We start from the raw sequence: 14,701 nt of genomic DNA on the forward strand, positions 1-14,701 counted from the left end.
AAAAGACTATTCTTTATTACATGGTCTTCACATTGAAAGGCAACTGACCATACATACATATGAGGGTTTATTTCTGGAACTTCAGCTCTATTCCATCGACCTATATGTCTGTTTTTACACCAGAATTTTACTTTCTTGATTACTGTAGCTTTGCAGTAAGTTTTCAAATTGAGAACTGTGAGTCCTATAACTGTTCTTTTTAAAGATTGTTTTGGTGATTCTGAGTCCCTTGAACATCCATATGAATTTCAGCCGGGCGCGGTGGCTCAAGCCTGTAATCCCAGCACTTTGGGAGGCCGAGACGGGCAGATCACAAGGTCAGGAGATCGAGACCATCCTGGCTAACACAGTGAAACCCCGTCTCTACTAAAAAAATACAAAAAACTAGCTGGGCGAGGTGGCGGGCGCCTGTAGTCCCAGCTACTCGGGAGGCTGAGGCAGGAGAATGGCGTGAACCCGGGAGGCGGAGCTTGCAGTGAGCTGAGATCCAGCCACTGCACTCCAGCCTGGGCGACAGAGCGAGACTCCGTCTCAAAAAAAAAAAAAAAAAAAAAAAAAAAATGAATTTCAAGATTCACTTGTCAATTTATGTAGAGAAGCTATCTGAAATTTTGATAGAGATTGCGTTCAATCTGTAGATCAATTTAGGACTAATTCCATCTTAGTATTAACTTTTCCAGTCCATAAACATGGGATTTCTTTCCATTTACTTATTCTTTAATTTCTTTCAACAATTATTTAAGTTTTTGGAGTCTAAGTTTTGCATTTCTTTGGTTCAATTTATCCATAAGTATTCTGTTCTAGTGCTTTTATAAATAAATAAAATTGTTTTCTTAGTTTCATTTTGAATTATTTATTCAAAGATATAGAAGTGGTTGATTTCTCTATATTGATCTTATAGCCTGGAACCTTGTGGAACTTAACGCAGTTCTAATACGGTGTGTATAATAATATGTTGGATGTGTGTCTATTCCTTAGAATTTTCTATATATTATATATATAGAAAAAATATATATCATTTATCATATAATCTGCAAATATAGATACATTTACTTTTTTCCTTTCCAGTTTGGATGGCTTTTCTTTTCTTGACTAATTACTCTAGCTAGAACCTCTGGTAGAATGTTAAATAAAAATGGCACAAGTGGGCATCCTTGTCTTACTCTTGTACTTAGTGAGAAAGTATGTTAAGAATATGTTATCAACTTAGATTTTCATAGATGCCTATTACCAGGCGGAGGAAGATCTTCTCTATTCCCAACTTGAAGAGTGTTTTAAACAAAGGGTGATGGATTTTGTCAAATGATTTGGCTGTGCCTACTGAGATGATCATGTGAATTTTGTCCTTTACTCTATTGATAGATATAGTATATTACACAATTGATTTTCAAATGTTAAACCAAAATTGCATGCTTGAGATAAATCCCACTTGGTCATGGTGTAAATTTGATCTGCTAGTATTTTATTCAAGATTTTTATGTCTATATTCCTAAGTGATACTGATTTTTAATTTTCTTATGATGTCATTGGTCTTTGTATCAGGGTGATACTGGCCTTCTCACCAAAATCTCCACTATTTTTGAGAGTGCTCTCAGGCTTAAACGTCTCCACACTCTGTTCCAAATAAAGTAATTTCCTTTAGGGAAAATTTCAGAGTTCTCTATTCTTATGACCTGCCTCTCCCTCTGGGCAAAATTTCTTTTTTCTTTTCTTTTCTTTTTTTTTGAGACAGTCTCACTCTGTCGCCCAGGCTGGAGCACAGTGGCACGATCTCAGCTCCCTACAACCTCCGCCTCCTGGGCCTACCTGATTCTCCTGTCTCAGCCTCCCAACTAGCTGGGATTACAGGTGCCTGCCACCACACCTGGCTAATTTTTTTGTACTTTAAATAGAGGAGGAGTTTTATCATGTTGGCCAGGCTGGTCTCAAATTCCTGACCTCAGGTGATCCAACACGCCTCGGCCTCCCAGAATGCTGGGATTACAGGCGTGGAGCCACCGCGCCCAGCCCCTGGGCAAAATTTCTAAGCCACAGCTCTGGAAGTGGGGCTGGGAAAAGAAGCCCTTCTTTTAGAGTGACATTCCTGCTTTATGAGCAGGGTGCTAGATGAAGACAGTAGCTTCTGTTCTTTTTAGCTTGCCTCTCCTGGCATGAAATCTCTGTTCTATATGAGTAGGCTGCAGTGAGAAAAATTGGGGACCCAGTATTCTCAGCCTCCCACAACTGGGGCAGAGTCTTTGCCTTATGAATGGAGGCAAGGTGGAAGGACTGGGCCTCCACCTCTTGGCCACACTCACTGGGAATTTCATCTCTGCAATATGGAACTGAAAGGATGAAAAATGCTGGCACCCTGCCTTTCCCAGGGAGATGCTATAGGCCCTTGACTGGGTTCTGTAGGGGGTACAGCAAGTTGTGGCTGAAGTGCCACAGAAACTTGCTCCTTTTGATAAGATTTAGTAGATTTTTTTTAAAAAAATATTTATTCATTTGCTCTATAGTCTGAGGACAATTTCCAAAGGTTGGTTGGTTGGTTTGTTTTAACTATAGGGGTGCAACTGTGGCTCACTGCAGCCTCAAACTCCTGGACTCAAGTAATCCTCTTGCCTCAACCTCCCAAAGTGCTGGGATTACAGACGTGAGCCACTGCACCCTGTGGAAAATTATTTTTTCAAGAAGTCACATCTTTAGAGCCAGGTGTGGTGGCTCACACCTGTAATCCTAGTACTTTGGGAGGCCAGGGCGGTGGATCACTTGAGGTAAAGAGTTCAAGACCAGCCTGGTCAACACAGTGAAACCCCGTCTCTACTAAAAATACAAAAAAATAGCTGGATGCAGTGGTAGGTGCCTGCAATCCCTGCTACTCGGGAGACTGAGGCAGGAGAATCACTTGAACCCAGGAGGTGGAGGCTGCAGTGAGCTGAGATCACACCACTGCACTCCAGTCTGGGTGACAAGAGCAAAACTCCATCTGAAAAAAAAAAAGAAAGAAAAAATAATTTTCACCAATTATGGTTGTTTCACTGGTCTGTGGAGCTCCTCATATTGCTATTCCAGAAGTCATCTCTCACTTAATTCGTATAAGGTCTTTTAACCTATACACCAACTTTTGTTTATATACACCAACTCTTCACTTAAAGCAGCCAACTAATAAAGAAATATGGCTATTCTCAAGAGCTCTGTTTTATTCCCACCACAAATCATGGAACATTTTGAAACACCTATTTCAAAAGCTATAAGAAAACAATTAAAGAAACAGTAGCTCTAACTCTATTCTTTTCTAGCATAAATTGCAAGGTTATTCTGTTCCTGCCTAAAAAGCATCCAAACATCATGACTGAAACCAAAACTTAAAGGCAAAAATAGCTTATGCTATATGTAATCATAATTTTGTGACTGACATATACTGAGGGAAAGCATTTTTTTACTCTAGTTTTAAGAAAACTGCAAAGTAGTGAAACGTTGGAAAAAAGGTATAAAAGTATGTAAAATGAAGATGGAACTTTTCCATTTCTTCTCCAAGCAGCCACTATTAACAGTTTGTGATATATTTCTTTGCATATATTAAAAACAGAAGTACACATTTTTTGTTTTATTTCTCTACAAGAAAGGGAAAAAATTATATACTCTTTTGCAACTTGTATTTTTTCACTCAGTATAAAATAGCATCCATCCTTTTAGGTCCTTATATACAAATGACTTTCTTTTTCTTGGCTGCCAATATTTCATAGCATGGATTTACCAGAATTCTGTTGAATATTTACATTTTTTCTTTTTGAGATGGAGTTTTGTTCTTGTTGCCCAGGTTGGAGTACAATGGCATGATCTCGGCTCACCACAATCTCCACCTCCCGGGTTCAAGCAATTCTCTTGCCTCAGCCTCCCGAGTAGCTGGGATTACAGCCATGCGCCACCACACCTGGCTAATTTTTTGTATTTTTAGTAGAGACAGGGTTTCTCCATGCTGGTCAGGCTGATCTCGAACTCCTGACCTCAGGTGATCCACCTGCCTCGGCCTCCTCAAGTGCTTGGATTACAGGCATAAGAAACCATGCCCAGCCTACATTTTTTTCATTTTTATCAAAAATCCTTGCTGGGAACAGTGGCTCACAACTGTAATCCCAGCACTTTGGGAGGCTGAGGCCAGAGGATTGTTCGATTAGTCAAGTATGCATGCCTGTGATCCCAGCTACTCAGGAGTCTGAGGCAGGAGGATGACTTAAGCCCCAGAGGTTGAGACTACAGTGCACCAGTACACATCAGCAAGGCAACAGAGCATGACCCTGTCTCAGAAGAAAAAAAAATCCTACAGTAAGTATCCTTGTGTAAACAGCTGTGTACTGTATTTCTATAGAACACAGTTCTCTAAGTACAATTCCTGAGTTTAAAGGGTATCCACATATGAAATCTGTACGTTTGCCATATTGTTCTCCAGAAATGTATCATTTTACACATCTAAAAGTATATGAAAAGTGTTCCCCAAACATCTTCAACAATCTTTAAATTTTTTTTAAACAATCTTCATCTTTAAAGTTTTTTGCCAATCTGACAGTTACAAGTTTATGTTTTCCTTTTTTTTTTTAAGAGACAGGAGGGCGGGGAGGTCTCACTTTATCACCCAGGCTGGAATACACTGGTGCAATCATAGCTAACTGCTGCCTAGAACTCCTGGGCTCAAGGGGTTCTGCTGCCTTGGACTCCCAAAGTGTTGGGGTCATAGGCGTGAGCCACCACGCCCGGCCACATTTTCCTTTTTTTTTTTTTTTTTTTTTTTTGAGATGGAGTCTTGCTGCGATGCCCAGGCTGGAGTGCAATGGCGCTATCTCGGCTAACTGCAACCTCTGCTTTCTGGGTTCAAGCAATTCTCCTGCCTCAGCCTCTCGAGTAGCTGGGATTACAGGTGTGACCACCAAGCCTGGCTAACTTTTTTTTGTATTTTTAGTAGAGACGGGGTTTCACCATATTGGCTAGGCTGGTCTTGAACTCCTGACCTCAAGTGATCCGCCTGCCTCTAACTCCCAAAGTGCTGGGATTACAGGCATGAGCCACCGCGCCAGGCCTACATTTAAATATAAAGTTATATTTCACTTAATACTAATATGACTGAGCTTTTAAAATGTTTATATTACAGACTGAGTTGTGTCACCCCCGAATTCGTATGTTGAGGCCCTAATTGCCAATGTGACTCTATTTGGAGATAAGGCCTTTAAAGAAATAATTAAGGTTACATGAGGACATAAGAGTGGGGCCCTAATGTTTTTTAAATTTGTTTTTTTTGAGATGGAGTCTCGCTCTGTCGCCTAGGTTGGAGTGCAGTGGAGCGATCTCGGCTCACTGCAACCTCTGCCTCCCGGGTTCAAGCAATTCTCTGCCTCAGCGTCCTGAGTAGCTGAGATTACAGGCGCCCACCAACACGCCCAGCTAAATTTTGTATTTTTAGTGGAGAGAGCCAAGACCATCTTGACCAGGCTGGTCTTGAACTCCTGACCTCGTGATCCACCTGCCCTCAGCCTCCCAAAGTGCTGGGATTACAGGCATACACCACCGCGCCTGGCCAAGTGGGGCCCTAACCTAATACGGCTGATGTCTTTATAAGAAAAGGAGACACCAGGAATGTGTGCATGTGCATGCAAACACACAGCGAAAAGGTTATGTGAGGGTACAGCAAGAAGGCTGCCATCTACAAGCCAAAGAGAGGCCTCAGAAGAAACCAAACCTGCTGATATCTTTCTAGATTTTAGACTTTCAGCCTCCAGAACTGTGAGAAAATAAATTTCTGTTGTTAAAGCCACCCAGTCTGTGGTATTTTATTATGGCGGCCCTGGCAAACTAATACAGTTTGAAAGTCACTTAATGTTTTTAAAATGAATTACCTATTAATATCATTTGCTCATTTATCTACTGAATTGTATTTTTTTATTGACTCATAAGGCTTTTGAATACATGAATAATAACCCTTTAAACACCTTGTAAAACATATATTCTAAAAGAGTAAAAATGAAGCCACAACCCTTAAGACCAGTCAGTAACCATCAATACAACTGAACTTATGATCCTATACCAATACATCTAACTTACTCTTCTGCTACATACAATTCACTCTCAAAACACCCAATCAAATTTTTACTTGATAGCAAAATCACCAAAAAAATTACTAAACTCAGTTGAGACCTGTCACAGTTAAAAACAGGTCAGTACAATAGCAAATCACTTTTTCATTTTTGTGTGTGTGTATACTTTTTTTTTAAACAGCAAATCACTTTGAATTAATTAAAACTTTAAAAAAAAGCAAAATAATTTGCTTTTCTCTATTTAACTCTAGGGGAATTTAATTCTGTTTCTTTTCTTTTCTTCTTTTTTTTTTTCCCCAGCAGTCCATTCTTTATTACAGAACAGGATCCTACAGTATGGATGGACTGTGCTACAATTTGCTCATCCAGTCACCTATGGATGTGTATTTGAGTTGTTCCCATTTTGAGTCTTTTATGTCTTTCTTTGTTTTGTTTTTTGTTTTTTGTTTTTGAGACGGAGTCTTGCTCTGTTGCCCAGGCTGGAGTGCAGTGGCACAATCTCGGCTCACTGCAAGCTCCGCTCCGCCTCCCGGGTTCACGCCATTCTCCTGCCTCAGCTTCCCAAGTAGCTGGGACTACAGGCGCACGCCACCACGCCCGGCTAATTTTTTGTAATTTTAGTAGAGACGGGGTTTCACCATGTTAGCCAGGATGGTCTCGAACTCCTGACCTCATGATCCACCCGCCTCGGCCTCCCAAAGTGCTGTGATTACAGACGTGAGCCACCGCGCCCGGCCGTTTTGTTTTGTTTTGGTTTTGGTTGAGATACAGTCTTGCTCTGACACCCAGGCTGGAGTGCAGTGGCATGATCTCAGCTCACTGCAGCCTTTGCTGCCCGGGTTCAAGCGATTTTCGAGCCTCAGCCTCCTGAGTAGCTGGGACTACAGGCACCTGCCACCACACCTGGCTAAGTTTTGTTTTTTTTTTTTTTTTTTGAGACGGAGTCTCACTCTGTCTCCCAGGCTGGAGTGCAGTGGCGCGATCTCGGCTCACTGCAAGCTCCGCCTCCCGGGTTCCCGCCATTCTCCTGCCTCAGCCTCCCGAGTAGCTGGGACTACAGGCGCCCACAACCGCGCCCGGCTAATTTTTTGTATTTTTAGTAGAGACGGGGTTTCACCGTGGTGTCGATCTCCTGACCTTGTGATCCACCCGCCTCGGCCTCCCAAAGTACTGGGATTACAGGCGTGAGCCACCGCGCCCGGCCAAGTTTTGTATTTTTAATAGAGATAGGATTTCACCATGTTGGCCAGGCTGGTCTCCAACTCTTGGCCGCAAGTGATCCGCTGGCCTAGGCCTCCCAAAGTGCTGGCATTATAAGCGTGAGCCACGGGACCCGGCTGTTATGTCTTTAATTCTATTTTACTTACTAAAATTCCTCCATGAGACATACAGAGGTTCTCTTGGTTCCTGATGAAGGTTGATATTATCCCATAACAGCTGAATATACACAAGTTTGCTATCCTGGGACAGAGATGACAGAGGAAGCTAAAAGAAATCAAAAGAAAGTATTAGTATCCCAAGAATAATAATTACCAGTGGATCTAATGAAGCTTGATTATATAACAGATGAGTCCTTTTAAAATTCTGGACCTAAAATTCAGAGCCAAAATATTAATTTTTATTAATGTCTGATGACAAATGTTATTATTATTTTCTGAGGTAAAGGTTTCTCACTGTGACTTTTAAGGAATAGGATGACAATTTGCTAACTGACACAATGGTTGTAGAAAGATTAACCATCATTACAGCAAATTTTAAGGTCAAAGTACAAGAGTTTCTACTACCTTACCAAATAATTTTATTTTACCTACCTAATCAAACTAGAGTTTATAGTACTTTAAGGAAAGATTTTATTTTGCCCCATGTATATGTTTGGGGTCTCAGTGTCTATCAATATTAATACTATAAAATAAAGCACTCTAGGAGCTCACTGTCTCCAATGGAATCAGGATCCCAGCATAAGTAGAGTTGGGGCTTTTAAGTCAGACAGCCAGAATGTGACCTTGGGTCTCCATCACTTATTGGGTATGCCACCTTACAGAAATTACTAAATTTCTCCAACTTTTAATTATAACACCTGAAAAATATGGAAAATATGAGTCCTTTCAAATAAGGTTGTTGCGAGAATTGCAGCTAGGAACAGAACAGTTAAGAATAATAGCTACCAGCCAGGCACGGTCGCTCACACCTGTAATCCCAGCAGTTTGGGAGGCCGAGGCAGGTGGATTGCCTTAGGTCAGGAGTTCAAACCAGCCTGGCCAACATGGTAAAATCCTGTCTCTACCAAAAATATAAAAATTAACTGGATATGGTGATGGGTGCCTATAATCCCAGCTACATGGGAGGCTGAGGCAAGAGAATCACTTGAACCCAGAAGAAGGAGGCTGCAGTGAGTCGAGATCACACCATGGCACTCCAGCCTGGGCAACATTTTCCAGCTACCCTTGCAGACAGATACGACCTAATAACTGAGTTCAGGCCAAGAAACTGTATGTTGGAATATTATCTACAACTCCAGGAGCTATCCCTTAAGAAAAAAGACATACTCTTCCCTCATCCATTTTTCTCCTAACTGCTGGATAGAAGGTGGATGTGACAGCTTGGAGGTAATCAGCCATCCTGGACCAGAAGCAGAACTTGGAAATGGAGGTTATGCATAGCTAAACAAAAATATAGAAGGATCTTAGGTTCCTAACATTTTACCATTCCAGGACTGCTTATCCAAACTTTTAACTGAGAGAGAAATAAACTTGTCTTGTTAAGCAACTGTTGTTGTATACTTTCAGGAGCTTGAGGTTAAGCCTCATCCTACCCAATACTAATGTAAGTATGAAAGTTGGCACCCTACCTGTACACCTTCATTACAATGTTCAGATGTGAGGATAAGTCCTGGCAAGTTACTAGGAAGGTCCAAACGTCTGAAATACCAAACGAGGTTCCAGAAAATGATTGGATGTTGATTGATGAAAGAAGATGTATGAATCACCTGATCACCTTCATTTTCTAGCAAAGATTCAAGTTCTTTACGGAGTACTAGAGGACTCAAGTAGGGCACAGAAACAGGGGGAGGATTGGGTCTTTTTCCTAAAGGATCCTTAAAAAAAATACAAACAGAAATTAGTATTATCTGTTTAAATCTGTATGCTGAAGAGCACTTCTCAATGAGATAATGCCTCTCTATCTATCCTTTTTAAATCAGTTATTTTAGGACCATTGCTACATGCAGGAGAATATGCTAATGAACGAAAACCTAAAAAAGAAAAAAAATACTTAATCTTAAATACTATTAAGTTAAATCATTAAAAAGAAAATCAACAGACTCTTTAAAACTTGTTCTCTATCACATTGAGAGCAATGGTCTGAATGTATTAGGTTTTTTTCAAATTTTATAAGAAATATTTGCATTTCAGATGCTTTATAGTAATATATGTGTATAAAAACTGTGTGACATTATCTTCCTCCTACAACTATAAACTGATGGAGCAATCTTTTGCATTAATATTCTTTGTTGACTTAACTCACTTTTACAACTGATTGCAACAAAAACCGAAGGAATTAAAGAAAGAGCATTTTTATAATTCAAATAAAATAAGAAATGAAAAAAGACCCAACCTAGACTTTGTGAGTTATGCGTATTATAATCAGGATAAAATGTTTAAGACTCTCTCATTAACAGTGGGTTCCCCGGTGCCTAGACTGTGGTCTCCAAAACCATTTCCCTCTAAAGGGACCCACAGTTTCTTAGAGAAACGGCTGATTCTGGTCTGGGTAAGAAAGTATATAACATAAGCATAAAACATCTTGTTATATAAGAAAGCCAGACAGCTTTTTAAAAATTACAAAAAAGCGCCGGGCGCGGTGGCTCAAGCCTGTAATCCCAGCACTTTGGGAGGCCGAGACGGGCGGATCACGAGGTCAGGAGACCGAGACCATCCTGGTTAATCCGGTGAAACCCCGTCTCTACTAAAAAATACAAAAAACTAGCCGGGCGAGGTGGCGGGCGCCTGTAGTCCCAGCTACTCCGGAGGCTGAGGCAGGAGAATGGCGTGAACCCGGGAGGCGGAGCTTGCAGTGAGCTGAGATCCGGCCACTGCACTCCAGCCTGGGCGACAGAGTCAGACTCCGTCTCAAAAAAAAAAAAAAAAAATTACAAAAAAGCTACTAGAGTTATGTCAAAAGGACTAATGAGCTAACTTGTAGAGGCTTCTAGCTGACCAAAGAGAATAATATAAGCATGAACAACAATAAAAACAGCAATAGATATAAAGATAAATGTTTAAGGCAAGGTAGTGTGTGCCTATAGTTCCAGTCACTAGGGAGGCTGAAGCAAGAGGATCACTTGAGCTCAGGAGTTTAAGAACAGCCTGGGCAACAAAGCGAGATCCCCATCTCTAAAAATTAATTGCTTAATTAAACATAAATGTTGAAATCAATGAGCTCATAATGATACCCTATTCCCCCAAATTAACTGATGACCTTGAAGAATGACAGGGACTCAACTCGCCATTTTGAAAACTGGTAAATAAAAGCAAAAAACCAAGCATTTAACCTGCCTTTCCACTATAAATTTTATCTTCAGAAAATCTAACAGAAGACACAGGGAAGTTTCTGTTTATGTATTCCTTATTAAAAGGAAGCAATGACAGAATGAGACCATTATCATTTTATAGCTCCTGATGAATTACTTTAGGCATTAAGGCATTAATAGCTACTCATGTTGATGTCTCCTACTGGGAGGAACATACCACCACTGATGAAATTGTCTTACAAAAATAAACAAGCAAATGAACAATAACACAAAAACTCCAAATCTGATCAAGGTTCTGGACACAAATTTCGACTTTTATCGTTGCAATCAGCAAAATCTGGATTATGGGAAAGTGTACTCTAACCAGTTTTATCAACAAATAAATTGCAAGAGGAAAAAAGAGTCTACAGATTCAAAAAGACTAAAAACCATACAAACCCAAGTACAATACACTGACTTTATTTGATCTTGATTCCTCAAGCTACCAACCCACACATACACATGCACACATATGCTTTTGACATTTTTGAGACAATCAGAAATTTGAACAGACTAAATAACTTGATATTATTATTTAGTTTTTTTTTGTATGATAAAAGCAGTTTATCTAAATATTTTTCTAAAGTCCTCATCATTCAGGGATACATACTGAAATATTTACTAACAGAATATGTGATGTTTGAAATTTGCTTCAAAATAATCTCAAAAAAAGAGAGAACTGAATGAGAATATACATAAAAGAAGAATGGCCATAATCTGAAAATAATTGAAGCTAGAAGATGGACTCATTATACTGTTTCTTTTTGCACATATTTGAAATTCTCCACAATAAAAAGTTATTTGCTTATGGAAAAATTCTAATCTATCACTTTTCATGTAATTAAAATAAGTCCACTACAGAAGAATTTATAATGTTCTACTATATACTTAGATATGTATGCAGTATAATTACAATGTTGTTGTTGTTACATACCACAACTTCCTGCAGACTGTTTGGAAGACTAACTGTTGAAATGCCATGAAACGGTCGCTGGGTAAAGTCAATATTCTGCAAGGGGCCTCCAACACTGTGACTTCGAGTCAAAGATACATTTCGCTTTGATAAACTATTAGGCACAGATGAAATTTTCATAGTTTGGACATCTCCACTGGCTCTCTTTATTTCATCACTTAAAAAAATATAGAAGAAATGCTATGTTCATGTTGAAAAACAGTCTAAATCTGTAGAGCTATTTTCTACAATGGACCTTCAGTCTACTAAATATATCTAAGAAGAATCAGCACCACCTTGTAAAAATTGCATTTCCTTCAAGCATTTTTGTAAAACTGGTCAGAAAAACAGGATGGAGAAGATGGTTCTGGTGAGGGTGGGAAGATGACATACTGTATGTAGATACACAGGTATTATTTTAAAATGACAAAGTACCCATTCAGTTGCTTTACTCAAATATTATTTCATCTTAAACAAAATTACCTAGAAGTACGCTGTATGCAAATAAGTACAGTAAAGACACTGACAAGTATTTAATCTCTACTAGGCCACGATCCACCTAAGGAGAGAGACCCAGTCATATTTTCTTTTTTATTTTTAGAGCTTAGCATAATATTTAGCATACAATAGAGTCTCAATAAATGTCTGATTCAATTAGTATTTAAGGGTGAAGTGTACATTTCACAGAAAGAGAACATTTCGCCTCTGGAAATTGGCAATGACTACCTTAAAGGGGAAATATTTTACTGTTGAGAAGTTCATTTTGTAAAAGACACCTGTAAAATATTAAACTTAGTTCAAAAATGGTTTATCATCAGAGTCATTCATTAGCTATTTAAACACTATGTGGTAATAATAAGTTAAGATGTACTCTTAAATGCCAGAACTTATGCCTATAGGAGTCAGGTTGTCTTTAGAGACAGAATTTTTACAAGGGTACCCCATTTATTACTATATAAAGAGGTCTCTGTACCCTTTGATACCTTGGTTCAACTGCAGAGCCTGTTTCTTCAGTTATGGTCTGGTTATGTTTTGGGGAATCCATAAAGTTGATCAAGTCAGGTTCTGCTAAACTGGATACAGGTTTGTGCTCCAAGGATTCATTTGCCAATGGAATGCTTCCACTTTGTAAACTGTCACCAGAGGTACTTGGTTTCAGGAAAAAGCTACATATGGAAAAGGGGGGAAAAAAGAGCCTTTAAAAATCCTCAAGTCTTCTAAAATTTTATCATATTTAGAATCATTTTATTGATAAAGCAGTTATTAATTATATATAATCCAGAAGGAAAACACTGCCTATTTCCAATACACACACAGACCTCTCTCTCTCACATTCCTGCTCTCATTTTCTCTTCCCTTCCTACCTAAATTTTTCAAATACAAGGTTGGAAATGGTCCGATAAATGATATTCCAATTTTTGAGAACCTCTAAAGAAAACTATGAAGGAAGAATGGAAGCAAAATATTTTATTAATTTCCTGAGTTAAAAAAAAATAAAGAAGAGCTGCAGTAGCAGCATTTTAAGATGTATTAACCTATAATTACTTATAATGTCTTTTATCATTTATAAATCTCCATCTTGTTTCTAGTCATTTCTTCTCTGTTCATTGTTTTATTTACATCTTATCTCTCTCCTTCTCTCTTTGGGTGGACTCAAGGAAGGAAGGGCCTTGCAAGGAACATTCAGAGAATTTTCTGAGGTAATGGTAATGTTTTCTAAGAGTTTAATTTATATAAATGCATGCATTTATTCTTCAAATGGTATGTTTAAGATGTGTACATTTTGCTGTATATCAATTTATCTCAAAAGAAAAAAACTGTCAATAAATACTGAACTCTAGTTAATGATACGCATATCAGTCTTTGGGGGAGAAATGTATTAATATCTATCTTACCTTCAAATGAATAAAAATTTAAGATAGATTGGTGGAGAAACAGACAGGTGATAGACTTAAGTATAGTAAAGTGTAAATTGAAGGATGCAGGGGTAGATATTGGGTGTTCATTGAAAAAAAACTTTTTAAAATTTGTTGTAAGCTTGAAATTTTCTATAACAACATATTCAGGGGACAGACTTACTAATGCTCCTTTATATCCAATTTGAAAAATATAAAATAAAATGCTTGTCACAATAGCTTAAAAACACAATTAACTCAACAAAAAAGTATAGGACTTATGGAGAATAATTTAAACCTGCGTTAAAGGACATAAAAGAAGATCTGAAAAAAAATACAGAGATATACCCGGTTCATAGATAAGACAATAATTTAGAAAAGTCGATTTTCCCCAAATTAATCTATAAATCTCAAAGAAAACTCTAGTTGGATTTTTTTTTTTTTGAAGAACTCAAAACTTATTCTAAGAATTCATAGGAAACAGCAAGCACACAAAAAATAATAACAATAAAATCCAAGAGAGGGAACTCACTCTATTAACCAGATATAACACAAAGACCAAGTGACGAAAACAATATGGCATTAAGAAAAACAGCAAGAAAATGCGGAACCAAGTAAGGTATACATGGGAACTGAAATATGATAAAGGTGACACCACATGTCAGTGAGGAAAGGATAAGTTATTTAGGAGATAATATTGGGATAACTGGATTGTTATATGGGAGAAAAATAAAAGCTGGATCTCTACCATCATATATAAAAAGCAGAATAAAGATATATTAAAGACCTAAACATCAAAAGTAAAATATAAGCAAAAATGTTCAAGGATAAAAATTTCAGGTCCTAGGGATAGGGAACAACTTTAAAAACAAGATTCCAAAAGTACAAATTGCAAGGTAAAAAATTAATGGATAATGACATCAAAATTAATGCTTTCAAGTAATTAATATCAATAATATTCAAGTCAAATCAACAAGAAAAAGAAAGATCAATAGAAAAATAGGCAATGAACGGCCGGCCCTGTGGCTGACGCCTGTAATCCCAGCACTTTGGGAGGTTGAGGTTGGTGGATCACGAGGTCATGAGATCGAGACCATCCTGGTTAACATGGTGAAACCCAGTCTCTAATAAAAATACAAAAAAATTAGCCGGGCGTGGTGGTGGGTGCCTGTAGTCCCAGCTACTCAGGAGGCTGAGGCAGGAGAATGGCGTGAACCCG

At 38.6% G+C, this 14,701-nt stretch overlaps 1 protein-coding gene across 2 annotated transcripts in view; it reads right to left on the reverse strand.

The window, feature by feature from the left end:
• The window catches only part of DENND4C (DENN domain containing 4C), a 150,240-nt gene that overhangs the window by 7,760 nt on the left and 127,779 nt on the right, over positions 1-14,701 (reverse strand). For both annotated transcript variants that reach the window (XM_025360032.1, XM_025360033.1), the window contains 4 exons: positions 12,571-12,753; positions 11,570-11,765; positions 8,917-9,162; positions 7,436-7,553 (listed from right to left, as the gene is read on the reverse strand). In XM_025360032.1, the coding sequence (XP_025215817.1) occupies positions 7,436-7,553; positions 8,917-9,162; positions 11,570-11,765; positions 12,571-12,753 (743 nt within the window). The remainder of the gene's footprint in view (positions 1-7,435; positions 7,554-8,916; positions 9,163-11,569; positions 11,766-12,570; positions 12,754-14,701) is intronic.

This window comes from Theropithecus gelada, chromosome 15 (assembly GCF_003255815.1).
Source record: "Theropithecus gelada isolate Dixy chromosome 15, Tgel_1.0, whole genome shotgun sequence".
In the NCBI taxonomy this organism is placed as follows: Eukaryota; Metazoa; Chordata; class Mammalia; order Primates; family Cercopithecidae; genus Theropithecus; species Theropithecus gelada.